This window comes from Protomyctophum parallelum, assembly GCF_964188405.1.
Source record: "Protomyctophum parallelum genome assembly, chromosome: 5".
Lineage (NCBI taxonomy): Eukaryota > Metazoa > Chordata > Actinopteri > Myctophiformes > Myctophidae > Protomyctophum > Protomyctophum parallelum.
The window spans coordinates 28,319,985-28,346,097 of NC_139702.1; the positions used below are offsets into that span (position 1 = coordinate 28,319,985).

At 42.0% G+C, this 26,113-nt stretch overlaps 4 protein-coding genes across 6 annotated transcripts in view; 3 read left to right on the forward strand and 1 right to left on the reverse strand.

The window, feature by feature from the left end:
• LOC310858821 (arf-GAP with dual PH domain-containing protein 1) overlaps nucleotides 1-4,476 on the forward strand; it is a 19,077-nt gene extending 14,601 nt beyond the window's left edge. Inside the window, exons 10-11 of the mRNA XM_083765111.1 lie at nucleotides 3,679-3,910; nucleotides 4,046-4,476. Coding sequence (XP_083621237.1) covers nucleotides 3,679-3,910; nucleotides 4,046-4,074 — 261 coding nt within the window. The 3' untranslated portion in view covers nucleotides 4,075-4,476. The remainder of the gene's footprint in view (nucleotides 1-3,678; nucleotides 3,911-4,045) is intronic.
• Nucleotides 4,477-7,670: 3,194 nt separating this feature from the next.
• Nucleotides 7,671-8,747, forward strand: uts2r4 (urotensin-2 receptor 4; the record flags this gene model as incomplete). The annotated part of the gene is made up of 1 exon (XM_083765481.1): nucleotides 7,671-8,747. The coding sequence occupies one exon, from the start codon at nucleotides 7,671-7,673 to the stop codon at nucleotides 8,742-8,744; it is 1,074 nt and encodes a 357-aa protein (XP_083621607.1). The 3' UTR covers nucleotides 8,745-8,747.
• A 2,162-nt stretch (nucleotides 8,748-10,909) lies between these two features.
• On the reverse strand, nucleotides 10,910-18,825 carry LOC310858489 (galectin-2-like). The gene is made up of 4 exons (XM_083764621.1): nucleotides 18,698-18,825; nucleotides 12,436-12,509; nucleotides 12,149-12,308; nucleotides 10,910-11,224 (listed from the first exon to the last, which is right to left on the reverse strand). The coding sequence occupies exons 1-4, from the start codon at nucleotides 18,725-18,727 to the stop codon at nucleotides 11,078-11,080; spliced, it is 411 nt and encodes a 136-aa protein (XP_083620747.1). The 5' UTR covers nucleotides 18,728-18,825; the 3' UTR covers nucleotides 10,910-11,077.
• The window catches only part of gtpbp1l (GTP binding protein 1, like), a 30,881-nt gene continuing 23,550 nt past the window's right edge, over nucleotides 18,783-26,113 (forward strand). For 2 of the 3 annotated variants that reach the window (XM_083764618.1, XM_083764620.1), the window contains exons 1-5: nucleotides 18,783-18,855; nucleotides 19,099-19,296; nucleotides 19,812-19,923; nucleotides 22,726-22,906; nucleotides 25,729-25,912. In XM_083764618.1, coding sequence (XP_083620744.1) covers nucleotides 19,114-19,296; nucleotides 19,812-19,923; nucleotides 22,726-22,906; nucleotides 25,729-25,912 — 660 coding nt within the window. In that variant the 5' untranslated portion in view covers nucleotides 18,783-18,855; nucleotides 19,099-19,113. Of the gene's footprint in view, nucleotides 18,941-19,098; nucleotides 19,297-19,811; nucleotides 19,924-22,725; nucleotides 22,907-25,728; nucleotides 25,913-26,113 lie in introns of all 3 variants that reach the window. The other variant, XM_083764619.1, reaches the window with a different exon arrangement.

Consider the following 26,113-nt stretch of genomic DNA (forward strand, 5'->3'; position numbering starts at 1 on the left):
ACACACACACACACACACACACACAGCCAAATTATCTTACTGTTGTTTCTGATGCAAGAACTCCTTACAGAGATTTTTTTTGTTTTGTTTTTTTTCCCCATTTTTATGAGAAAGTGCTTAACAAGCACAACATGATCGGAAAACAAATCGTGTTATTTCCAAGTCTATTGACACATGCACAAGCATGCACGCGTTCTCATAACTCTCCTCAACAGTACAGTGAGGATAGAATCTGGCCCTGACCCTGGATCAGTGATCCTCCTCCATTTAGCAGACAGTGCAGAATGAACAGTCCATCATTGAGATGGCTCTAATGTACAGTAGGGCTACTGTGTATATCTGTACCTTACTTGTAGTAGGTCTGCTATTTTTTTTTTTTATTGTGAAAATGTGGCCCAAATTTTTGAATATATTCTTTCACAGTGAACGTTTTTAACTCAAATCTTTGCTTCTGGAGGGTCAACATATTTTCAGATGGGGGTCGGAGGCCAATTACATACAATTTTTGGGGTCCTTGACATGAAATATTGAGAACCACTGATATAGTCAGGCCTAAATGGGTTAAAAACTAATTGTAGTTATAAACCAACAAACTGTTTTTGTTGTTGTTTTTGATGGGCTCATTCAGGGGACAAAGTTATAGGGCTCTTTTGTCTTGAGCATGTTGGGTAAATCCTGCTTTTTGCAATACAATTCGTCATATCTGGGGCAAATGTAGCAATTGTCATGGGGATTTACTTTGAAGCACGTGTCGAATGGCTGCGTAAATCACATGGGGATGAGTGTGGGTGTTGCTCTGTGTGTGCATATAATAGTAAATGGTGCAGTTGTATAGTTGCCTTTCTCCAAAGCGCTTTAAAATGTGCATTACATTCATCGATTTGTTTCCAAGGACACTAACCCACGGGGGAGGGGAGATTCTACCACTCTACCTCATGAGCCACTGCTGCCCCCTGCTGGGGTGATGGTTGAAGTTACCTATGTAACACTCATGTAGCAGATCAGAGGGATCAGATGCAGGCGGGCATTAAGCAACTAGTCGACTAGTAAATCCACTAGTCGACCTTGCTGGTACTAGTTGACTAGTAATAATCTAAAAGTTTATTTTTTATTTTGTTCCCCGATTTTGTAGGCCTCAAGAACAGATAGATTATAGTTATAGTCACCAATGTACACAGTTTTTAAATGTACAAATATATATATATTTTTTTTTTACATAAACTAGGAAACTAGTCAACTAGTAAAAATGACTAGAAGTGAATGCTCTAGATGCAGCATTACCTTGTTGTTTGATCCAGCACTCTCTTGCCAATCACCCTAATAATTCACAGGGAAAACCAGACCTGTTGCTCTTCTGTTTATCTGTAGCCTATATCGTAGCATGCCTCGCTCTCAGCATGTCTCACTGGAGAAGTGTGTTTCGGTGTGTCATGGGCAGGCAGCATGTTGTAACTTGCCTTGGCTGTTGGTTTCTGGTACTGTTACTGTTGAACTTATAGGTGTCTTTCAGCCGGTCTGGTTGAGCACGGATAAGTTGATTAAAAATAGTGTATATAATATACAACCTTCAGTTCGTAGTGCATGTCGAACCGAAAGCCCTGTATTGGAACGGTTCAATGTGAATATGTGTACCGTTACACTACCCACTGTAATGGGTTCCATAATGTAATTAGTGTCACACAACATCATATGCATTAAGTCAGAACCTTTCAGTCTGTGGTGGTCTTTCATAAAACGTATATTATGAGTGTATTATGAGTCTAGGCTGGCCTACCTCACCCCACTTCACCTTCCACTAACTACTGTTTGAATTAGATTAATAATTAACACTCACAGCAACAACGCAGGCACTTCAAAAACCTTCCTCGACGGTGTGAAAACGTGTGGGGAGGTCAACAAGTTTGATTTAGGAAGTTTTATGGCCTGAGGATAGAAACTAGTCTTTGAGCCTGCTGGATCAGGACCCGATCCTCTCGTGTTATTTGCCAGACAAAGTAACACAGTGGACAATCCATCGCTGGGTTGACTGGGGGGATTTTAACTCATTTTGGACTGAGGTCGATTAAAGAAAAGGCTTCTATTACAATCCTAACATTCTTCTGAAAAACCTATGTTTCTATGTCAGTGGTGCTCAACCTTTTTCATGTCAAGGACCCCCAGAATTATCTCTATTACCCCCATCTGAAAATATGTAGTTCCTGGGAGGGACCCCCCAGAAGCAAATATTTTAGTTAAAAATGTTCGCTCTGAAATATATATTCAATGGTTTGCGCCACATTTTAACAATTAAAAAAAAATAGCAGACCTACAAGCTCGTAGCGCGCCACTCGGTGGCGCGCTATGAGCTTGCAGATCTGCTATTTTTCAATAGCTAAATTATAACAATGTTTAAAAGGGGTTCCCGCCCAAAATGGGTTAATGTACTGTATGTTGTACATATCTTACGGTTCTGTGTCATTGGTGTTACACCCGAGTGAGATTTGTCCCTGGTTGTTGTTCGTATTATGAGTCATGTTTATAAACCACTTTGAGTCTGCTACGTCCGTGTTGCAGCAGCTCAACGGTGACATCACTGCCAACTCCTTTGGCATCTTTATCGCAGCCATATATAGGCTTCACTCACACTGTCACAACAGAATGTTGTATAGCTGATGCATGAGACTTGTTGACTGTCGCAAGCTCGCAATTCATTTCCAATGGGAGTCACGTGGTTTGAAGAGACAAACGTGTTGTATGAGGGGGAGGGGGGCAGTCGAAACACATACAACATGTACATACATCAGCTTGTAGGCAAAAATGTTGTATCAAACCATGTGACTTCCATTGGAAATGCATTGGGGCGGCCATGACACCTACAACTTGCTTACATCTACCATGCAACATTGTTGTATGCACGTGCATTCATGAATCAGACGCGTCAAACTCAACAAGCTGCCCTATTTTGTCACATTTGCGCTAATGAAACTAAACAGGATTATTATTTCATGTCAACATTTGTAACCCAGGTAAAGTGACGTTACTTTGCAAGTTTTGTTTCAACAGGAGTGCAGGAGGAGACCCAGGTTAAATCCAGTCAACTTCATCTTCACTAAAAAAACAGTTTGAATTAGATTAATGATGTAATGTTTGGATGACGAAATCACCTTACTTTAGAGCAAGTTGAACACTGAGAGTGAGACAGAGAAGAGGACAAACAGTGGAACAAACTCTGGCAGAATTCAGTCCTGTCAGTGCTATTCAGTCCTGAACTGTAGTTCCTGATTCAGGGGCCTTAACCTCTGTTTCTTTCAATCCAGGACAAAAACCAATCAGAGTAATGAAAAGTCAACAAACACACATGCTACAAAACGCTCATGAGTTATGTATAAATATCTCCCTTAAAACAACCCAAGATAGGCTTGGGCCGTGCCTCAGCGGTCCAGGAACCTTGGCCGGTCTTGAAAAACAACCGTAAATATAAGCTGGCTTATCATTTTTATTACTGAGTGATATATCTTTTAAATCAGTTATTTGTGGCGAACAATGCCGCTGTGTGACCATATAACACACCCCGGACGCAGCAGATCCACAAGCTCACAATACATCAACGTGATGCAATCTTCCACACGTTATCATGATGGAGTATGAATTATGTTTTAATCCTCTCTCACTTCTCTTCACCTATGCCCCTTTGTGAAGGATGCCTTTGCCAAGGGTGAGGTATTTCTGGGCCACAGGGACCATGGATACAGCGCTGCTCCTGGTTTGCCTGCTGGTACCTACTGCAATGGGGCCTGGCAACACGGCATCACCATAGTAACACCCGACCGCTCCTTCTTGTTTACCTGTGAGACGGAGAGCGAACAGCAGGATTGGCTGAGACACTTCAATGATGTCATGAGTGCTCAGATGTCGCCTCAGGACTTCACCAGTAAGATATATTCATGTTTTCTTCATTTTTTAAAAACCCACATAACATTGGCTGCTGTCCTTATATCACTTTAAGGCTTAAATAACTTAAGTTTAGACAATTTGACTAATTGTGTGTTGTGTTTGTGTTTTCCAGTGGAAGCTCTCTTCAAACACAGACATTAATGGACGAGGTAGAACCTCTTCCTTCGTAACCCAGCCCCTCTCTGACAATAGAGGTCCCATTCCATTTTACCACAAGCCCTTCTTCTGGATATTTGTGAGTGTTACCATAATGTTACCATGTGACAGAATGTGGGTTTCTAGTTTGGCTGCTATTACTGAAGCTCAAAAGAGAGATTAAACGTGTCATGAACTAAAATATTATATGAGAACTAATTGCAAGGTGCTTTTCAGTCGAAATATAATGCCCAGGGAAGTTTTTACTTAAAGAAAAAGGGGGAAAAAGACAGTAATTGAGAGTCTATCCAAAATGATTGTAATAGACTCAGTCAAAATAAAGTGCTGTCCTGGGGCGCCCGGTGGCCTAGTGGTCCAGGCGCATGCCACATGGTCTGACAGCGCGTTGCGCGTTCGAGTCCCGTTCAAGACGACCTTTGCTGCGTGTCTTTCTTCTCTCTCTCCCTCTTTCCTGTCAGTCTTCACTTGATAGATACTATCAATAAAGGCAGAAAAGCCAAAAACAAATCTTAAAAAAATATATATATGTGCTGTCCTGTTCTAGTTGGTGAATCATATAATCAATTACTTGTCATATATTATTAACTTGATTATTTTAGTATTGTTTTATGTCATACGAATTAACTAGAAAAAAAAGTACTATATCTGGAATCATGACAATAATCACAAAACCAAAGATTTTCCAAGAGCTCCAAGGATTTCAAGTGGTTGCCCTGAAGGTATTTTTATTCTCTTTTGTTTTTAGCTTCTAAAACACTACATGTATTATTATGAAATGCTTCACCAGCCTGCCTTACATTAAATAGATTGCATCTCAGTCAGTAGGCCTACAGTATGTGGTTTCTTTAAAGGGCAGATGGAAAGACTCATGTTGTTTTTTTGTCTTTTGTTTTTGTTTTCCCTAATATTGTGACATATTCATAATGGAGTTTATAATGTGGTGATTTTCAAACACTACTATGTAAATCTGTGACCAAATTTGACTTAGGGACTGCCATTGGACTTTTTTTAATTTTCGTTTTTCTCATGACATATGAAAGCAGGGAATCATAGCTTCAAATTGACAAATTGGTTGTTCAGTTTGATAGTCTAACAGCACCTCCTTGTGCCATCTTTCAAATTCAGCAATAGCCTTTCCACATTTGTTTTACCATTCACAGATACTACACAGTTGTGTAGTAAAAAAAGCAGAAACATTTTTTTTGACTTTATGTTAATGAAGAAAATCCAACATTTTTGTACCATAACATATCACATTGCAATATTTCTAAGATATTTTATATTAAGCAGTGGTTGACTGACATGGCTGATACCGGCATTTCAAATAAAACTATACCGTGGCATCATTGGCATACGTCTGATATGTTTGGCTTTTCATTTCTTTTTGTCGCAGGGGTCATCAATATTTCCGTACATGGACAAATGTCCGTGGCAAAGATTTGGTCTCATCCGTGGCAAATGATTCTCTGTTTTACACTTAAGTTACAATATTCCTATTTTGATCATGAGACCAAATTACTGAATGTCAAGTCTCCAGGTTTTCTTCAGAAATATGTACTGTATGACAATACAGGACAGTGGTTTCATTTTCAAGGACCCCCGTAACTCTTCAGTGTGTACAAATGGAACGCGTATAGCGATACTAATACTGTATCACTGCTGCCTGTGGCAATATGCATTGCAAAGGCAGATGAAGGCTGGCTATGCAAGGCTAAAATATACTCTTACGGGTTCATTTGGTTCCATTTGTACACACAGAACTGTTAAGGTTATTTAGACCTGAGGCCAATTCTAAAAATGTCTTCTACATCCTGACAGTCGATTTTTCAAATATAGCAGACCTACAAGCTCGTAGCGCGTCACCAGATCTGCTATTTTTCAATAGCTAAAGCATAACATAATGCACACCAAAAGGGGTTCCCGCCCAAAATGGTTTAAGGTTATTTAAGGCTACAGCTGTACAAACATATTGGCATCAAAATAGTTTATAGGACTGAAGTGGCTAATGCATGTTTTGTCTTCATAGTAATAGTAACTAAAGTGATAGTTTTCACATGATAGTGGTGACGTAAAAGTACAGTGTTCGCCTCTGAGAAGTAGAACATTTAAAAAGTATTGAAAATTGGAAATGCACAGTACAAGTACAGTACTTGAGTACATTTACTTAGTTACTTACACCACCGTCTGCAGCTTGTTGTTACACATGTATGCACTGTATGCATGGTGTACTGTACTGTGTGCGTGTGTGTGTGTGTGCGCGCCTGGATTCAGTGTGGTAGTTACTATAGTTGATGCTTTACTGTACATGCAGGCCTATATATTATGTGCATATTTTTTCTGTGTACTGTATGTGCACACTTCGCCTACAGTAACTGTATGCCAGCAGTCAGTGGGTGTCTAAAAAGACTGTACAATCCTCAGCGTTTAACTTGAGCGTGTCAAATCTGACAATTTAGGTCCATTTTCACACTCACTGAGACGACGTGGGAGATTTTTACTATGTACCTCCTAGTGCACAGAAGCAGGGGGGGGGGGGGGGGCGAAGTGATTACCTCGTAAATCTATAGACCCCTGCTAGGTTTTCACTCTGGTGAGAAAGACGGAGGACAGACTAGGGTTGGAATGAGAGAGCGAGAGAGAGAGAGAGAGAGAGACAGAGACAGAGAGAGAGAGAGAGACTTGTACAGTGTAGGGATTCCAACAAACAACAGTTGTGTCTGTTGTCTATCAAAACAGACGGACAAGCTGGGCGCTGAAGAATCCATTAACCTGCTATCAGCATCCACCTGTTGAGGCACAGAAGAGCTGCACAGGAACGCCTACGACAGAGCAACTTGCACAACTGCGTAATTATTGGGATTTTGACTGGATACGGGGGAGATACAGCAGATCCAGATGAATAAGGACATCCAGGAGATCTAGTCAGGACATTTACAGGAGACCGTGTATAAACAGGCATGTGATTTCAACCTTGAGCCATAATCCATTTTCGGTCCATCCAGAGAATGAAGCCCTGCTTTCTCATTTTTTTAAGCTTTTTTTTTAGCATTTTAATTCCATACAGGATTACGGTTTATTTACACATGCTCTCCAAGAAGTGAGAGATGACAGCAACCTGTCAGGCATGTCAGTGGTCACATTGCAGCCTCTCTGTGTATTACCATGGGTCAGTGTCTCGCTGAGATCATACACCTCTCACACACACACACGGCCTGCAACCATTATGTCTTGTGCATTTAACCGTAGAATGTTAAAGAGCGTGACAAATGTCTTAAAGGATTGTATGGCTTTATGATTTTCTTTTTTGTTCTGTTGCTTTCGGCTGACAGCTCATGCTGGTTAATCGTGTGTCAGAGCTGAAAACCCGCTATTTATCCATTATCGTACAGTATGGAAAGTATACAGACTCGAAACCCCTTTCCGATCCCATATGGGATCCAGCCCTTATAGGTATACACTGAGAGAATATGAGAATACCTATAATTTATTCAAATATTTAAAGAGAAAAAAAAAAAAGGGAAACACGTAGTCTATCCTCTTATTTCTGGGATACTGCGTTTCCAGTGAGCGGCTGACTTATCATGAACTGCACGCCTAATGTCACTATCACCCCACAACGCGGCGTTAGTGGAGGAAGTGGGTCTGGGGAGAGTGGAGGAGGAGGAGGAGGAGGAGGGGGAAATGGCATGTGGGTGACGTCCGTCCTGGGCGCCACTCTGCTCACCATGTGTGCCCTAGGGGTGGCGGGCAACGTGTACACGCTCGCCATCACGCGCTCGGCCGCGCTGCACCGCACGGGCTCCATGTACGTGTACATCCTCAACCTGGCGCTGGCCGACCTGCTCTACCTCTCCACCATCCCCTTCGTGGTCTGCACCTACTTCGCCCACGACTGGCTCTTCGGCGACGCCGGCTGCCGCGTCCTCCTCAGCCTCGACCTGCTCACTATGCACGCCAGCGCCTTCGTGCTGGTCGCCATGAGCCTGGAGCGCTACCGCGCCGTGGCCCGGCCCTTCGCCGCCCGGCGCTCCTCGGCCCGCCAGCGGCGGGTGGCGGCGGCGGTCATCTGGGCCGCGGCGTTCGTCCTGACGCTGCCCATGATGGTGATGATCCGCCTGCGGGAGGGCAAGCCCAACGCCGCCACCGGCCTGGTGAAGAGGATCTGCTTCCCGACGTGGACCCACGAGGCCTACAAGGCCTACATCACCGTCCTGTTTCTCACCAGCGTTCTGGTCCCGGGGCTGGTGATCGTCGGACTGTATGCGGGGCTGGCCAAGCACTACTGGGCCGCTCAGGCCAGCCTGGTGGGCAGCAGCAGCAGCCGCTCTGCTCGGAGAAAGGGCCTCAAGCAGAGGGTGGTGTCGATGATCTTCAGCATCGTCGTGGCCTATTGGGCCTGTTTTCTGCCCTTCTGGGGGTGGCAAATGGTGAGGTTGTTCTCTCCGGAGTCCCTCAGGGCACTGTCTCCGGCCACGCAGAATTACGTGAATTTCTTTGTCACGTGTCTGACTTACGGCAACAGCTGTATAAACCCACTGCTGTACACTTTGCTGACGCGGAACTACAAAGACTATCTCGCTCAGAAATGTCACTCCACGGCGTCGAGCAGAGCTGACCCAGGGTCAGCTGTAACGACGCCAATGCAAGACCTGTAGAGCAGAGCTGACCCAGGGTCAGCTGTAACGACGCCAATGCAAGACCTGTAGAGCGAGCTGACCCAGGGTCAGCTGTAACGACGCCAATGCAAGACCTGTAGTGCAATGGTTTTTCAACATGTTTCTACGACCGCCAGTTTAATATGCATGCAGCCAATTAAAACCCATTCTGGGCGGGAACCCCTTTTGGTGTTTTAACTAAGCATTATGTTATACTTTAGCTATTGAAAAATAGCAGATCTACAAGCTCATAGCGCGCCACCGAGTGGCGCGCTACGAGCTTGTAGGGCTGCTATTTTTGAAAAATCGTGAAAATGCGGCACAAATCTTTGAATACGGTATATATTCTTTCAGAAGACTTTTTTTTAATGTCGACATCAGGCCTAAAGGACCCACATCTCTGGGACCAAAATCTACACTTTAAGATTCTCAGTGTTTAACTGAGTGTACAAATGGAACCAAACGTATAAGGTTCCATTAGTACACTTTCAGAGTTACAGAGCCATAAGTTCCATTTGGACCCCTAGGGTGGTCCCTGGACACAGAGTTGAAAAACACTGCTGTAGTGTAGAGTAGAGTGCATATGGCCAATTCTGATTGGATATTGAGTTTATACACTAATGGAAATGTTGACAATGTTGAAGGTGATAATTTCATTTATGGGTATGGTTGTTTGTACAAAACAAACCACCTGTACAGTGTACACAAATTATTTCTATCATTCTGTCTCTCTATTTTAACATACAAGTGTGTCAGGGTAAGATATGCATACTGTAACTTGGCAAAGGTGAACATCACCCCCCCATCCACACACATTTACCTTTTTTTCTTGAATGTGTGCCTTCAGAGACAGTTCTCTTCAGACTTTGTGTCCAAAATGTTGGGTTTTGAGTATTTGAAAAAAGGTGCTCCGTGTATCAGTTTGCGACTTGTTAAAGAGTAAAGACCTGATCACTTCAGATCACATCTAAATGTCCTCATAAATTGACATTCTTCGTGACATTGCTTACGATGCATCATTAAAAGCAACATCCTATTCCGTTTCTGATGTATGCGCCGTAGGATAATATGGTGTCTTGGATGCAATGGTGGTGTCAATTTGTAATAATGTGAATGACTAGGCTGAATTACAATGAAAGAATGGTGTATATGGTTTGACTGTTTAACGAAAACAAAATGTAACACTAAAGGTGTCAAAATATTACAATACTGTTCACAACAAAGTCACTAGCTTAATTAACCCTACTACAATTTGAGTGAAAACCTGACAAACCTGGAGATCTGACCATTGGGTATTTGAACGTGGACTGAAATGATTTGACTATGAAATGGGGCACTCTGCCATTCCAATAGGTGGTGAAGAGAACGCAATCCATTATTCAGAACCTCATTTGACCTCTCAGTGTAACCCTGAACAAGTGTGCCACAAAGACGGAGAGAAATAGCACACACACACACACCACCGACACTCATGCATTTCATCTCCTTCCGGGGAATGTGTTCCCATCGTGCTACATTCCTCAGCCACGTCTCTCTTTGAGTCCATCTGCAAATTGTGCCTCCAGGAATGTTCTTCATCTCAACCACCACAGCCATAAATCATTCCCATTAAGATGAATACGTTTTCCCCTTCAACTCATTCTAGCCTGAATCTAGTCTAATTGAATGTATTAAAGTTTCAGCCAGGACTGTTCACAGACAAAAGGAGCAATTACTTTTTCCTCCATTAACAACTCTTCTGCAACCAGTTTAACTTGGGTTTAAACTTATAGACCATGCCAATGCATGGGGGAGCTTGTACGAGTAGAAAGTCATTGTAGTGAACGAATTAAGACAAGCCCTCCAGTCTAATGAATAGACATACATCATATCTGAATCATGTTGTGGTCTGTAGCTGGAACGTGAATAGGACTCAGGAGTGTGTGTGTGTGTGTGTGTGTGTGTACACAGAGGCTTTTCTATAAGAGCGACATCAATGATGCAACCAATCAAAATATTGCAAAGCACAAACTGGACATTAGCAGAAAAATTGAGCAATAAACAAAATGTGACTCGTTTCACAGTGTTTTTTTATTTATTCGTATTTTAAAGAGAAGACATTAGTTAAATGCATTGAGGTTAGCCTTGGTTTGGTGTCCTCTTGAGGCCATTTCCTCTCACTACATGTATTGGCCGTCTACATCTTTATGAATTATGTTATCATTAACTAGTTTTCAGAAAGAAAAAAAACAATGGAACGTTGACCTCAGAGTGCTGTTAAAGATGGAATATTTGACACAGATTTCACAGTCGGGTCTCTTTCTCGAGTGCGCGAGTCGGGAAGAGGTGACCTTCTACTTTATCTTGATGCCGACGATCCTAGCACCACCGGTGACCATGAAGTATTTGTACTTGACGTCGCCAAGGCGATTGGGGAAGTGCATCATGCTGTCGTCAGGAAGTTTGATGTAGAACGTGTCCGAGGTGAAGTTGATGTAGAACTGTGGGCGGGGACAGAGAGGAAGGAGAAATATTTAATAATGGTCTATATAGTAAGGGTCTGGCCTCCCTCTCATGTCCAATATTTGGCAATTATGTACAATTGGTGCTGCACACAATGCAATGTTCAGTGGTGAAGCCACACAGGTCAAATCTGGGATGGAATAGTGCCCAAAATGGCCGACTACTGTGGTGACGGGCGGCCCATCTCCTTTGTCTAAATGGAATTAGCCATCTTTATGAATACTTCACCTACAAAAGTGCTTCATATTAAAAGAACAATTTGTGCATCTAAAGAATAATTCCCCCCCTCCCATGTACTGTCTAAAATGTGTCATGCTTTTCACAAATTTCACTTCACCCTGCAATACCTGGTTGTGAAGCCCGTTCAAGAAGTGGTGCAGTTTTGTTTTATTACACCATACACTCAAAATCGGTGTGTGCTGTGATTGGTTGCAGAGGACAGATACTGGAGTCTACAGTAGAAACAGACACCGTTTGGGCTTCGATGCCATAAAAATACCTACTTTTAGTCATTATGTTCAAAGTTTAGTTGGGAGGGTCCAACATAAAATATAAATATGCATCGAGTCAAGTGTCAATCGAGGGAATAATTTGCAACACTTTCACTTTGACACCAAGCAGAGCTAGACTGTCATTTGGGAGAAGCAATCTCTGTCAGCTACCGATGACATTTTATGAGCCAATAAAACCCCTCATATCCTCCATTATAGTTATGATAGATGGCATCGTCATCAGTGTAATATGTGGACAGTACGGGGCAGAGGACAAGGTCCTAAAAATGCCATAGCAAAGCACAGGTATATAATATTGCTAATGTCTGCCGTTTTAGGTTTATGATGAAGCTCAAGTTATGCAACATAAATCATTGTATCAATATTATGGGACCAACAGTACAGACTCACCTTGGACTCCTCTCCACATGTAAAAGGGAGGTTGTCGTCCTTCTGCTCATCCATCCAGCAGCCACCAGATGTAGAATTGCAGATAATGGCGTGCTCTGAAAAACGGGGGTTGAAGTGCAGTGCGATGTTGTCCTCATCATGACCGATGTTGATGGCAAAACTAGTGGTAAAGGCATGAAGAGAAACAGAAAAAGGTTCGCTTTATACCAAATTTAAATTATCTTGGATTAAATAGTGATTTTATACGAGGAGTTTACTTTTACATTGGAGAAATTGAGAATACTTACCCGTCGGAGTCATCCTTGGGCTTCACTCGGATCTTAAATTCCTGCCCCTCCTTGAATGTCATGTTAGTGACTTTCTGTTAATGAAAAAAAGAAACAGAACTCTGAAGCATAAAACATGGATGGACAATTAAACCAACCAATACACTCTTCATGAATTTAAATTACACAGGAGGCCTGTGATTCCATCAAAACTGGGAAAGCATCTGTCATTTTAGATTTTTGCCTTGGCTGCCATTTTAGAAAAATCTTGAAAGTGTTTGTTAATGTATACATAATTTTGAATTATAACAACGTTTAAGAACTATGCATACTGATTTTATAGGCACAATCGACCTATATGTATATCACCTCAATGAAGTATATGGAAATCTACATTTCTGACACTTTGACACTCTTGGACTTTGGTAAATTAGGTCTACTAAAAAGGTCTGAGTGGATCATAGGGTTATAAACTATAGGACTCCAATATACAAAAGCTACTTCTGTGAAAAGATGAAGGCGCAAACCTACAGTTTACAGATAAGTGCACAATAAAAAAAAAAAAAAAAAAAAAAAAAAAGGTACTAAAGAAACTGAATAGGTGGCCCAGGGCCCTTGGTGGTCCATGGGGCCCGGGCCCCAACCAAATGAGTTTACCCACATTAAACCCAGTCTATACTTATTCAATACTAGTTATAAGAGGGTGGGAATTTATACAGAAACTACATTTACACACACACACACACACATAAAATAACTACTGCCATGTAGTTGGTCATGGGAGGGGTTAGGCATGTGTTGAAACAATGGTGACAGCATAGTGGTACGTTGAATAGGTTCGTTATCATCTAGCCGTGTTGATGATCAACCAGGGTAGACGGCCTAGACAGTGTATTAAATGGGGCTATAAAAACCATGAAACGGGAAGGAGAGATGTTTGGTCACAGAGGCGCAGTTCATCACGTGTAGATAGTAAAATAATAAAAGTATCCGTCAGTCTGCATATTCTGCCACGACAGACTGTAAGACAATACGTGTCATGTGCCACGCCCTAGCTCTCCTATTCTGGCCATGTACATCATTCGACACAAATATCAGATCTGCAAACTCACAACACAGCACATATTGTGAACTTGAAGATTGGCAAAATGATGTGGTGTATAGGGGAAAAGGGAGGCTTTGTGGTTAACCTTAAACCCTATACTTCTGTTGACCGGAGTGCCCCAGGGGTCTAAACTAGGCCACTTCCCCAACACAGAATAGGAACTGATCAATCTGTGGACCATGGAAATAAAATAGAGAAGTGGTTATGTGAGCACAGCACACATGCATGCTCTGTTCTCCCCTGGAACCAGAGTGCAATATACTCTAATGCCAAGCTTGGTAATCATCGTTATCTACTGTAAATATACATAATCAAAGTACATATGCAGTAATCATCATCATCAGTATTATAGTTGCCATGATTAAGCCTGTGGGGGAAATCCAGGCGCCAAAGACAGTACAAACGTCAACAGGGCAAGGAGGGGAAAAAAGGAGGTCATAGTAAAATTATGCTTTGTGTATGTCCATTATAAATGTACAATTTTAAACAAATTACAACCACATTGACTACTCTACTAGAACTATTGGATTGGCTATATCACACTCGATCAGGTGATTGGTGTCCCTGGCATCGCCTGACAGTTGCAGCTAGAATTTAACAATATCGTCCCTTCCATCACCACACCCAGACCTACAAACCAGTCTGCTCCTATTTCACATCAATACTTGGTTTATCATTGACCATAATGCCGGTATAGAGCCTTGCACTGGAGGACAATGTTCCATTTGAGGACAATGTTCCATTTGAGCCAGAAAAGAGGTGGCATGAGTAGTATACTTCCATAATCTAAAAACCAGATTAATCTACAGACCAGATTAAAATTGGCTTCCTCGATCCCCCTAGTGACTTTTAAGAGGTTTGCCTCTGGCACACTCTTTTGGTATTACGGATGTCATATCCGTAATACCAAATGTCATGTCCTGTATTTGTTGTCACTGGCAGAGCTGTGTAACATTTATTTGCCTCTTCTCTTGGCCAGTGCACACTTGTAAAAGAGACTGTGGTCTCAATGTGATTTTACTGGTTAAATAAAGGTTAAATAAATAAATAAAATAATGTATCCAGATTAGAATTTGGAATAAGGATATAATGCAATGGATGGAATAGAATACAAGCAACTAGGAAAATTTGTTCTCACAATAATGGGCTGTCCACAATATCATAATTGTTTTCAGAATCATTCCAACTCAAGTGGATGTAGACAGACAGTACGGTGAATGATAGTCATGTAGTGCTTTCTTGGTGTGGACTAGGGCTTTAAGCAACTAGTCGACTAGTAAATCCACTAGTCAACCTTGTTGGTACTAGTTGACTAGTAGGCCTCAATATCAGCTACTGTAGATTATAGTTATAGTCACCAATGTACACAGTTTAATGTACAACTATTATTTTTACATAATAGGTAGGCCTAGTTAAACTACTAGTCAACTTCAGCGTTTTCGATTTCTATATTAAAGGGATATTTCAGCACACCTCAATCCGGTGAGTCTCTGGCGCGGACCCTGAACTAAAATGGGCGCTGAAGCAACTTGGACGATTCTCTTAAGATTAATAATCGGTTACAATCAGTATTCAGTACTGAAATAACATCCAGGGAGATCAATGGTTGAAGGGTTCTTGAATGTTCCTGCGTACAACATTGTGTGTTCGGCATACTATACAATCCAATCCCAAGATTTCAGTCAACTCTGAGAGTGTACAAATCACTTCAAATCATCACCATTAATACAATTATCATCTAATCTGTCAAAGAAGATACATGTTCTTATTTTTTCAAAATCAGAGGAAGTTCACCATTACCTAAAAGAATAAAACCTGCCAGTGGACAATCTATTGCCATATTCAATAGCAATTGTCTTCCTATCCTTTATTATGTAACAAACATTTTACACAAACCCATTAACCCTAAACTTGAGTCAAATTAATTAGACTGAGAGCTTGGGTGTGACTACTACACACCTGTTATGCATGGATAAATCAGCCATCTCCAAACACCAAACACAGACAGACACAAGACTCCATCATGATAAATCTTGTCTGTTCATATCCACATGGCTATTGTGGTGCTAACTATGGTACAGTCACAACTAGGAAAGCATTATGTTGCTATAAAGGACTTTGATCTAAGAACCTCGGCTGTAATCTGTTTTACAATTGAGCCTGTCACAGTAAACTGTAAGTAAGTAAGTAAGTAAGTATGATCCTTTAGCACACAGTTCCCATATCATTCCACTTACCATCTTTGCTGTCTTCGGTGGTAGACCCCTCAATGGTAACTAGCCAGGTGAATGGTTTTTATTACAGTAAGCAACCAATATGGGAAAGGTTGTACAAATCCTAGCCAATCAGAATCTTTACAGCCTTGAGTCTCATTGGCCTATGTGAGGGCCTAGAGTAAACCAATGATGGGGCTGGTCCTAGGCTGTGCGTGACACAATGCAAGACTACTAGACTAGATAGACCGACATTGATTATACCATTATTGATCCCAAAGGAAATACAGCATAAGTACAATGAGGTATTGTTTTTAAATTACTGGAGTATTTCCAATTTGCAGTAGCCTACTTTTACTTCTACTCCAATACATCACAGAGGCACATATTGTACTTTTACTCCACTACAATTATTTGAAAACCTTAGTTACTTTGAAGATTTTGATTATTATTACAAAACTTACGCTTACAATACATATAGGCCTACAAGTTCACAATATGTGACAAGGTTGTAGATCTGCTATTTTCAAAAGATTTGTATGCATTTTTATGCATACTTTTACTTAAAGCGCAAATAACATGCATTTTAAAACGGCTTTTAATATTTAATATCATATTGTCTATGTCCCTCAAAGTTATTTCTAATGGTTTGAGCCTCAATCACCACTCTGATATAACCAGGCCTTGTCATTTATTTCTGGACTTTGAAAGCAGTTTTAGCTGCAGTACCACAATGTCCTGAGGTGGTGGGGGACGGTACTGATATGCAGATTATTTAATATTTGAGTCATTATAATACTGATGCTAGATAAAACCAGGCTTGTTTCCATTCCATGCCAGCTTGGAAAATCAACAATGGTGGACATTGTAAACAAAGTGGAAATGCCAATTTGGAACTGAAGACTAAAGAAGAGGAGGAATTATACAAAGTAGGGTGACATTGATGACATCACGATGAGACCTGTTCCTGAGAGCAATTTCCATTAAAGCATATATGATATGAAAGCCTGATTGTTCAAAATTGGTTATTTGTGGGGATAGAAAACACATATGGGAGCCCCAAAAACACAAAAGAAATTGAAAAAGTTGAATTTTATGTTATGCAAAAAAAAGAAAGAAAGAGCAGCGGGGGCAGTGTAAAGTGTACAGTCAGGGTTTGATGACGGCCCAGGTAGGGCCGTCTGTCTGCCTTCATTTTCGGGCCTGTTGAGAACTCTAGTTTTTGCCGGCTAACGGGCGCGGCTGCACTAATAACTTTGGGGCAGGCCCGTTTCAGAGTTAACTGCGACCTGCGGTCACAATTAATTAATTCATTTGGAGACTGCTATGACGGTCTGAATTTCCTCTGGAGACTTATCCTGTCTTTCAAAATTGTATCTATGCATATGTTTTACACTTTATTATTCAATAGGCCTAAGCTGAAATGTTAGTTAGTTAGTTAGTTAGTTTAATTTATTGTCCACGTGTGGAAATTCGTCTTCGGTCTCAAACACTAAAAAACAAACGGTTACAACAACAGCAACAACACTTAACACAATTATTTTCTCATGGCAAAAAAGTGCAGGACAACAGTGGCAGATACATTGGAAAACAAACAAATCTAGCGAGACATGGTATCATTTAGTGCCTTAATGGCATTTGGTATGAAAGAATTTTTAAAAATGTTACGGTTAGCTCTTGGTACTTTGTACCGTCTACCAGAGGGAAGTAGTTCGAACTCCCTGCAGAGTGGATGAGAGGGGTCGTTTGCTATCTTGATAGCTTTTTTACGAAGTACCTCCTTGTAGAAACAGCCTCATTGTTGCTGTCTCTTTCCAATTATTTTTGAGGCTAGGTTTACTAAGAATCTTGCCCAAAATTGCATGATCCACTCCTTTAAACCTGGCCAGTGTAAAACTGTATTAATGAAATGTACCTGTCCTACACAAATATATGTTGTGTAATGCTTTATTGTGTCGTCCACAGTTAACGGTTTTTGTATTGAATTGTGCTTGAAATGTACCTATTCTGCATACTGTTAATAAATACTTCAATCAATCAATCAATCAATCAATCAATCAATCAATCAATCAATGACAGTAACAACTAGATAAAGTGCCCCTCGGGGCACAGGTCTCCATCAGGGCAGGTCAGGTTGTGACCTCCTGGTGGCACTATAATAAACCAATGTGAAAAGGGTACCATTTCTTCTTACGCCTTGGATGGCAAATTGGCAATTGGATGAATTGAGGCATTTTGTTCCAAAAATGTGTTTTGCAAAAATCCACCTGTTGGTGGCGCTATAACAGGCCAATCTGAAAAGGGTGGGATATAATCCTCAGTCTAGTAGGAAAGTCTGTGAAAGATTTCACGTAAATTGCACGCTGCGTTCATGATTTGTGGCTTTTTGTTCAAAACGGGCCAATTCTGCAAACTTTGAAAGTCAATGTTAGCCAATTAGGATGGAATATGAAATATCGGACAGATCCGTCTTGAACACATGACTATAAGAGATAGTGTCTAACGATTTGCAGGATTTTTGGACAGAATCTGGAGGAGTAATATAAAAAAATGTGTTTTTCAAAAGTCGGCCTCCTGGTGGCGCTATAACAGGCCGTTCTGGAAATTTTGGGGCAGAGGTTCATCGTTAAATCCAGGGAGTGTGTGTGCAACATTTGGCATCGACCGGGTTAATGGTGCCGGAGATTACAGACGGACGGACACACACACACACGCACACACACGCACACGCACATGCACGCACGCGCGCACACACACACACACACACACACACACACACACACACACACACACACACACACACACACACACACACACACACACACACACACACACACACACACACACACACATATACGGAGTTTGGCCTAGTGGAGACAATAATGTAGTAATTGTTTGGTTGTAATTAATTTCATGTAATAAAGACAATAAAAAAAAAGAAAAAAGTAATTCACGGTTCACCTACTTTGCCAAACATAAGGTCACGGATCTGCATGATAGGGCGGAGTTTAAAGTACTGTAGCCAATCCCCTGTCTGGGTTTCATTATGGGCGTGCCATACCTTCAACGTACACAAATCGAAGCTAACAGCAGCTACAGAGTTAGCTTCGCCAGTTACTTCTGGTATGCAAAGTTTTCTTATGGATTTTCGTTAACAATTTAAGCTGAAATTAAAGTTCAGCTACGACATAATTAGAACATATAGTTGGTACGTTAATGTTCCATTCTGGGTTAGTATTGTAAGCTCAGTGTTTACTTAGCATCAGCTATAGCTGCCTCTAATGGTAATAATTAGCTGATCAGGCTAAAGCAAGGTGTTTTTGTTTGTTTATTTTCTTGCAGTTTCGTAACTTTTGTTTTCTTAAGGTTTGGGGAAATCAAATGGCGTCGTTAATGGCGACAGAACCGGGATTAGTCCCTGGTGCAACGGAGTCCGTAGTACCAGCTTGCATGTTTGCACCAGACCATGGATACAGTGTTAACGACCCATCCGGCGGAGAGGACTTTGAGGACGGCGAGGGTACCAACGGCGAGTCCGCGGATCATTTAGACTTCAGCAGTAAGGTAGGCCAAGTGGTTCCCTGCGATGAAGTTTAGACTATAGTGTAGTTGGACTAGCCGCTAGCGGGATGTCGAACTAATGCGCAGTCCCCATGCCCATGAGTTATTTCCCTTGAGGGTGTATGCTTACACGGATTTTGATGTGCAAAGTAACGAATGCAATGTACAGTTGTGTTTGTTCGGCAATCTGTGCTGCAAGGATTGGACACGTTGCATTTTTGTGATCTGCACAAATGTTTTAGTCGTGACACGTATGTCGCTGCAACGATGACCAGCTGGCAGCTGGCATTTCATAAACAATGCAACCTTGAGCACTGAAATAGCCTCGGATCAAGACTATCATAATATGCATTTGATCGAATCTGACTTTTACTGTAACAATCTATAAACTAATAATCTATGATAGTCACGATTCACGAAGTGCTTTCTTGTCTCCAGATCGCAAATATTACATTTATCCCCTTGTAGTTACTATTGAGGTTTTCACTGTCTTTCTCTCTTCCTCCTCATCCTTTTAGCTGGTTTTGGTCAGCCCAACAGGAGAACAGTATGACTCGTTACTACGGCAACTAAGGGAGCGGATGGATGAAGGCTGCGGGGAGACAATCTATGTGGTGGGAGTGGGCTCAGGTGAGCACATAAAGTAATGGTCCTCCTCTCACATGCCAGTACACGTTATACAGTCTGTATTGCACAGCAACTTTAAAGAGCCTCGTTAACCACAATACAAATGTTTACTACAGCACAACAGCGATGGCTTGTGGAAAGGGGTATCGGCCACATATAAATCTGCTATCTGGAAAATAAAAATATATATACTTCATGCTTGACATTATGGCTGCGCAAAATGTTGCTTTATGTCATGCGTCTCATCTCATCCCACAGGGAAAGGGCGTGCAATTTGATGCACAAAATGTGCAGTAGAAAACTCAATTATATTGCCTGACAGTGTAGGTCCACCCTGACAGCTGAGCTGGCCCCATTTGTCTGCTGTTGAGTGTCTATTCTGAATCCCACAAAACAAACACTCTCTCTCTCACACACACACACACACACACACACACACACACACACACACACACACACACACACACACACACACACACACACACACACACACACACACACACACAGGGCTTTGTTGGTCAACAGGTGCCAATTTTCTGCCCACCACAGCAACATGTCTGACCCATGTGGCCTGTTGAGGGTCAAAGGGCATATGTGAAAGGGGTCTTGTCTTACCCAGCTCTCTGCATCGGGGATTAACTGTCACTAGCAACTCAACTCCCTGTTGGTAGCTTGGACAGGCTAGACGTGTCATTTATTTACATTTAGGTGGGCGCTAGTATCCAGATCTGTTGGCAACACATAGTGCTTCCAGCCCATAGACAGGACTAACCTATTAAGACCTAATAAACCAATGTTGCTTTATCAGTGGTTCTCGATCTCAACCTTTTTTCATGTCATACATTATATGTATTTGACCGTCGGACCCCCATCTCAAAATGTTTTGTTCCAGGGACCCACAGAAGCAAATATTTGAGTTAAACATGTTTGCTTTAAAATATATAGGTTTGTACCAATTTTTAAGACTTCAAAAATAGCAGATCTACAAGCTCATAGTGCTGCACAAAGTGCTATGAGCTTGTAGATTTAAGGTTAAATTGGTTACACTACACAGATGCTTTCCCGGTTTTAATGGGCTACATGCATTGGTTTGGAATTAGCCTAGGGGGAAAGTAATCTCTTATATAATTTTGTGTCATTTGAAGTTAGTAGAGAATTGGTTAGGTTTGCTGTATGGCTGACTCGGACACCTAGCAAGACTGCATGTTTATGCAACTACGCCAATATTGGATTATGACTATATTCAACAACCCAAAAAAGACCCCCGTCAAATATATACTGTATAAACATATATCTATATGAAATAAAAAAGCCTTGTCAGCAATTTTGTCTACCTAGAGTGATTCTCTCAGTCTACCTTGACATCAGAAAGTGGTCTCTCATGGGCATATTGTGAGATATGGCAACGGGTTCTAGGAAGTATTGTTCCACAGTCATACCTAATTAAATCCTGTGTTTGTCCGGGGAATTCAGACTTTTTTTAATATATAAAGTTAACCACTTTTCAACCTGGCGGTACTGTTTTAGACATTTTGAAAATGGCTAATGTACAAGCCCTCAACGTGTCATGATGCGACACATTGTGAGCTTGTAGATTGGCTATTTTCCGTGGCATGACACCCATCGTACAACAATAAATTAAATGGGGTGAAAAACCTCTGTGACAAATTGTGATACAGTACTCGATTATAAGTGAGCTGCTCACTATGATTACATCTGAAGACATTTAGTTGAGATAGGCTTAAATGCTGAGTAAAGGGGTAACTGGTTGTTATGGCTGTGCAAAATGTTATCCCTGGTTGTCATTTTGGGCGAGGCCCTGTGGTTTACACTGTATAGTGCATACTGACTTCTTACCCTGCACAATACATCCACTCCCCTTTTCTCCTTCAATCTTTATGCGATGTCACTCTTTAAATGTCCCCTGTGTTCCTCCTGCATGCTGTTTTTTGTCTCATCCCTTCCCTTAATTCCTACCATCCCCTTCATTCACCCTCTCTCCTCCGAGGTGCTGCGATCGATCGTCCACAGATTTAAATCGGCCAATTTCCACTCCCAACTGACTCAATCAGTGATCTGCAATTTACCCGATCTGGAGAAACAGATCTTTTATACCATTTAAGTCAATCAGATATATAGTATAATATCACTTTGGCCTGAACATTCTCCCCTTCCTCCTCACAAACAGGAACAGTTTTTGACGTGGGGTTTTGACATAGAATAATCTAGGAACTATTCAAATTGTTCCCTTACACACAAGATCCGTAATGGCCGATCATGAGAAAAACAATACAAACTGTGATCGGGATTGGTCCCAAAAACCTGATCGGAGCTCCCCTACATCATTTTTCATATTATTACTTTATCCTTTTGCTCCTCTTTCACCTCACAGTTTCCTAACCGACCTTTCATTGTTTTCCCCCCTCGTCCATATGTCCCTTCCTCTCCTTATTCTAACGCATTGCTTTTCAACTTACGGCGGGGCTCCACCTTGGGCGCTTTGCGTCCGTCAAAAAACGAACCGGGGCAATTTTAATGCAGTCACGCAACGCAACGCAACGTGGGCAGTGGAGCCACCCTTCATTGATTTAAAAAGGGAACATTCCCCGACGGTGACGGAGACGCGACGCTGACGCGCCCGGTGGAGCCCCGGTGTTAGGGTTCTGGGGACCACCAGGAAGTCATGAAATGGTACCAAGTAGGGGTCCGTGGCCTAATGTGCATATATAACCCCAGTTTGATAGGTTTACATAAAAAAAGATTTTAGAATCATTGTTCTCATGTCCTCTTGCTCCCACTCCCTAGACGGTGGTGACTATGGTCTGGACGACAAGGACATGGAGGCGTCGGTGGCCACGATACACTCGCTCTGCGAGCAGATCGGCGCCGACCTGATCCTCCTGAGGGAGAGAACGGACAGCGGGGGAAGGGTACGGGACTACCTGATCCGCCGGCGAGTGGGCGAAGAGGATTTCCTGGAAGTCAGGTACATGACGGGGAAAAAAAAGGTCAAACTATAAATACCTTGTGACCTGAATGGGCGGAAGTTTCACAACACCTCGGGTCACACGTGGCCTTGAGCAAGCACTGGATCGACTGGATGCTCCAGCGTGGCTGCTCTAGACCACAGAGTTGTTGGTTGTACTGAGCAGTTGGCAGTGTTTGCTCATGCATAGTTTTATGAATGCGAAGATGGGTGGAGTTGTGTGAATGACTGTGTGCTCAGTAAACTGTCCTTTTGTTAAGTAAAGGTTAATAAATGCAAGAGAGATGGTATTAGTGTCTTGTAACCACAAATCCACCAAGTTACAACGAAACTCCAGTTTGGATATTAACCAGAATAGGTTTTTTTGTTACCGTCTTAACTCAATATATATATATCTCTGCGCACAAGTGCATTTTTGTTACACCCTTGATTTTTAGAATTACAATACAAGTATTGTATAAGTCATTGTATCAAACGGTCAGATGATTCATTTCAAAGTGGGGTGGCAAATAGCCGAACTACAAACGACTTATTTGTAAACACGGCATGACTGCAGTTTCACAGTTTACACTAAAATCTAGATTTGATTAGATTGAACTTTATTGAGTGCACAAGTGGTGCACTCAATAAATGTTATAATAATATTATAATATTTATAATATTATAATAATATTGTATATAGGTGTCGGTGGATACGAAAGTCCCATGCAAGACAGTATCTTATTCAATCCAATCCACTTGTTGTTTATATAGCACATTTCACAACGCAAGGTTTACAAAGTGCTGTACAGAAAGTTAAAAGCTAAATACACAATGTATAGCTAAGACAAAAGACACCGACAAACCACACAGTAGAAAATGGACACATTACAACAAGCCACAGAAAAACACAGAACTCTGCAAACGGAATTAAAAGCCAAGGTGTACAGGTGGGTCTTAAGGCGAGATTTAAAAGTCTCGCTGGTGGGGGGCCAGTTTCACATGGGAAGGAATGGAGCTCATTCCACAGTTTGGGGCCTATGACAGAAAAGGCTCGGTCACCTCTGGTCTCTATCTATCTATCTATCTATCTATCTATCTATCTATCTATCTATCTATCTATCTATCTATCTATCTATCTATCTATCTATCTATCTATCTATCTATCTATCTATCTATCTATCTATCTATCTATCTATCTATCTATCTATCTATCTATCTATCTATCTATCTATCTATCTATCTATCTATCTATCTATCTATCTATCTATCTATCTATCTATCTATCTCTCTTCTCTTTCTCTCTCTCTCTCTCTCTCTCTCACTCACTCACTCACTCACTCACTCACTCACTCACTCACTCACTCACTCACTCACTCACTCACTCACTCACTCACTCACTCACTCACTCACTCACTCACTCACTCACTCACTCACTCACTCAAACACACACACACATTAGCAGGCAACAGAGCAGCACTATCTCTCTCTCTGTTTCTGGCACAGCGCCCCTACTGGTACTAATAGTAATATACTCGTGCTCATGGCCACATAGGTAGACACGGACATTGCTGGTTGTAGGAGTGATTGCACCACTCAAAAAAAATCTTCTAAATCCTCCAGTTTTCTGAAATAAATATTTTCACGATTTTTCAAAAATAGCAGACCTACAAGCTCGTAGCGCGCCACGAGCTTGTAGATCTGCTATTTTTCAATAGCTAAAGTATAACATAATGCTAAACACCAAAAGGGGTTCCCGTTCCCGTCTAGGTTAAACGTGCCTTTATTGTGACCTTTGTGACTGGCCAGCAGAACGCAATGACCTTGAGGGAGTACTGTAAACCTCTATAAGGTCACAGAGATACTGCGGCGCAAGACCGTTCAGTGATTTAAAGACAAACAATAGAATCTTGAAATCTTGGGGGCACGGTGGCACAGTTGGTAGTGCTGTCGCCTCACAGCTAGAAGGTCCTGGGTTCGATTCCCGCTGGGGACGCTGTGGGCACTGGCGGCGTGTTCCCTCCTCCGCGTCGTCAGTGCCCATACCCGAGGCGAGAAGCAGCTTGGACTCCTCATGCATAGAAGGAGGCATGAGGTCAGTCCGCTGCCCCCCCAGGTTGGCAGAGGAAGTGTAGCGCCCAGGATTACATTAGATAATTGGCACTGGGTGAAAAGAAAAACTGGGTTTCAAAATCGTGGGATAAAGATTTAGAGTAGAAAAAAAAAGAATCTTGAAATCAACTCTAAAACGGACGGGGAGCCCTGAGTGAAGGGAGGCCAGAACAGGTGTAATAATATGGTCACACCTACGGGTTCCAGTTAGGAGACGCGCAGCAGCATTTTGGACCAGTTGTAGACGTGCCATTGGAAAGATGTTGTAGATTAAATAATCTTCCAAAGATGAAGGAATGACAAAGTTCTTCAGGGTGAAGTATTGAGAATGTATTAAGAAGATTAAGCAGAGAAACAATATACAGAGAGTGAGGAACAGGCCTCCTTGCCTGTTCCAGCATACTCCCTCCGGGCGCAAGCCTCCTCAACCCCATTCTCAGACAGTCCTTATAGTCATGTAATGTCCATATACGGATCTGTGCTAAACATAAGGGCGACACACAAATAAGTATATATCCTTTGCTGACAGCGTGGAGGAAGTCAAGTCAGCTGTTAGGTTGACAGCTGCATGAATTAGACTGAGCACATTGTTGTGAAGATATCTCTGTCTTCCTTTATCACCTATTCGTATCGGGGGCATTGTGTCTCACAGTCTCATTTTGCGCCCTCGTCTCTTATCCTCGTCTGCTTTTCTTCTCCCACTTCTCCTCGTTCCTTTTTACTTCCACCAGGGTAGCGGTGGTGGGGAACGTGGACGCCGGTAAGAGCACGCTCCTGGGCGTGCTGACCCACGGCGAGTTAGACAACGGCAGGGGCTTCGCCCGCCAGAAGCTCTTCAGACACAAACACGAGATGGAGAGTGGCCGGACCAGCAGCGTAGGCAACGACATCCTGGGCTTTGACCAAGAGGGACAGGTAAGGAGAGACTGGGCTGGTCTTAGGCTTGATATTCGATACAAATATTTCAATACTTTTCTTTTGCCATTATGCACATTTTACACATTATCGAATAGATGATAATAGATAAATAGATTAAACTGTGGACGTCGACCAAGCCCTGGGAAGGAACTGCCTGCTCCAAAGTGCTTTGTACTTAGCTCTGGCTGTCATCTTTAC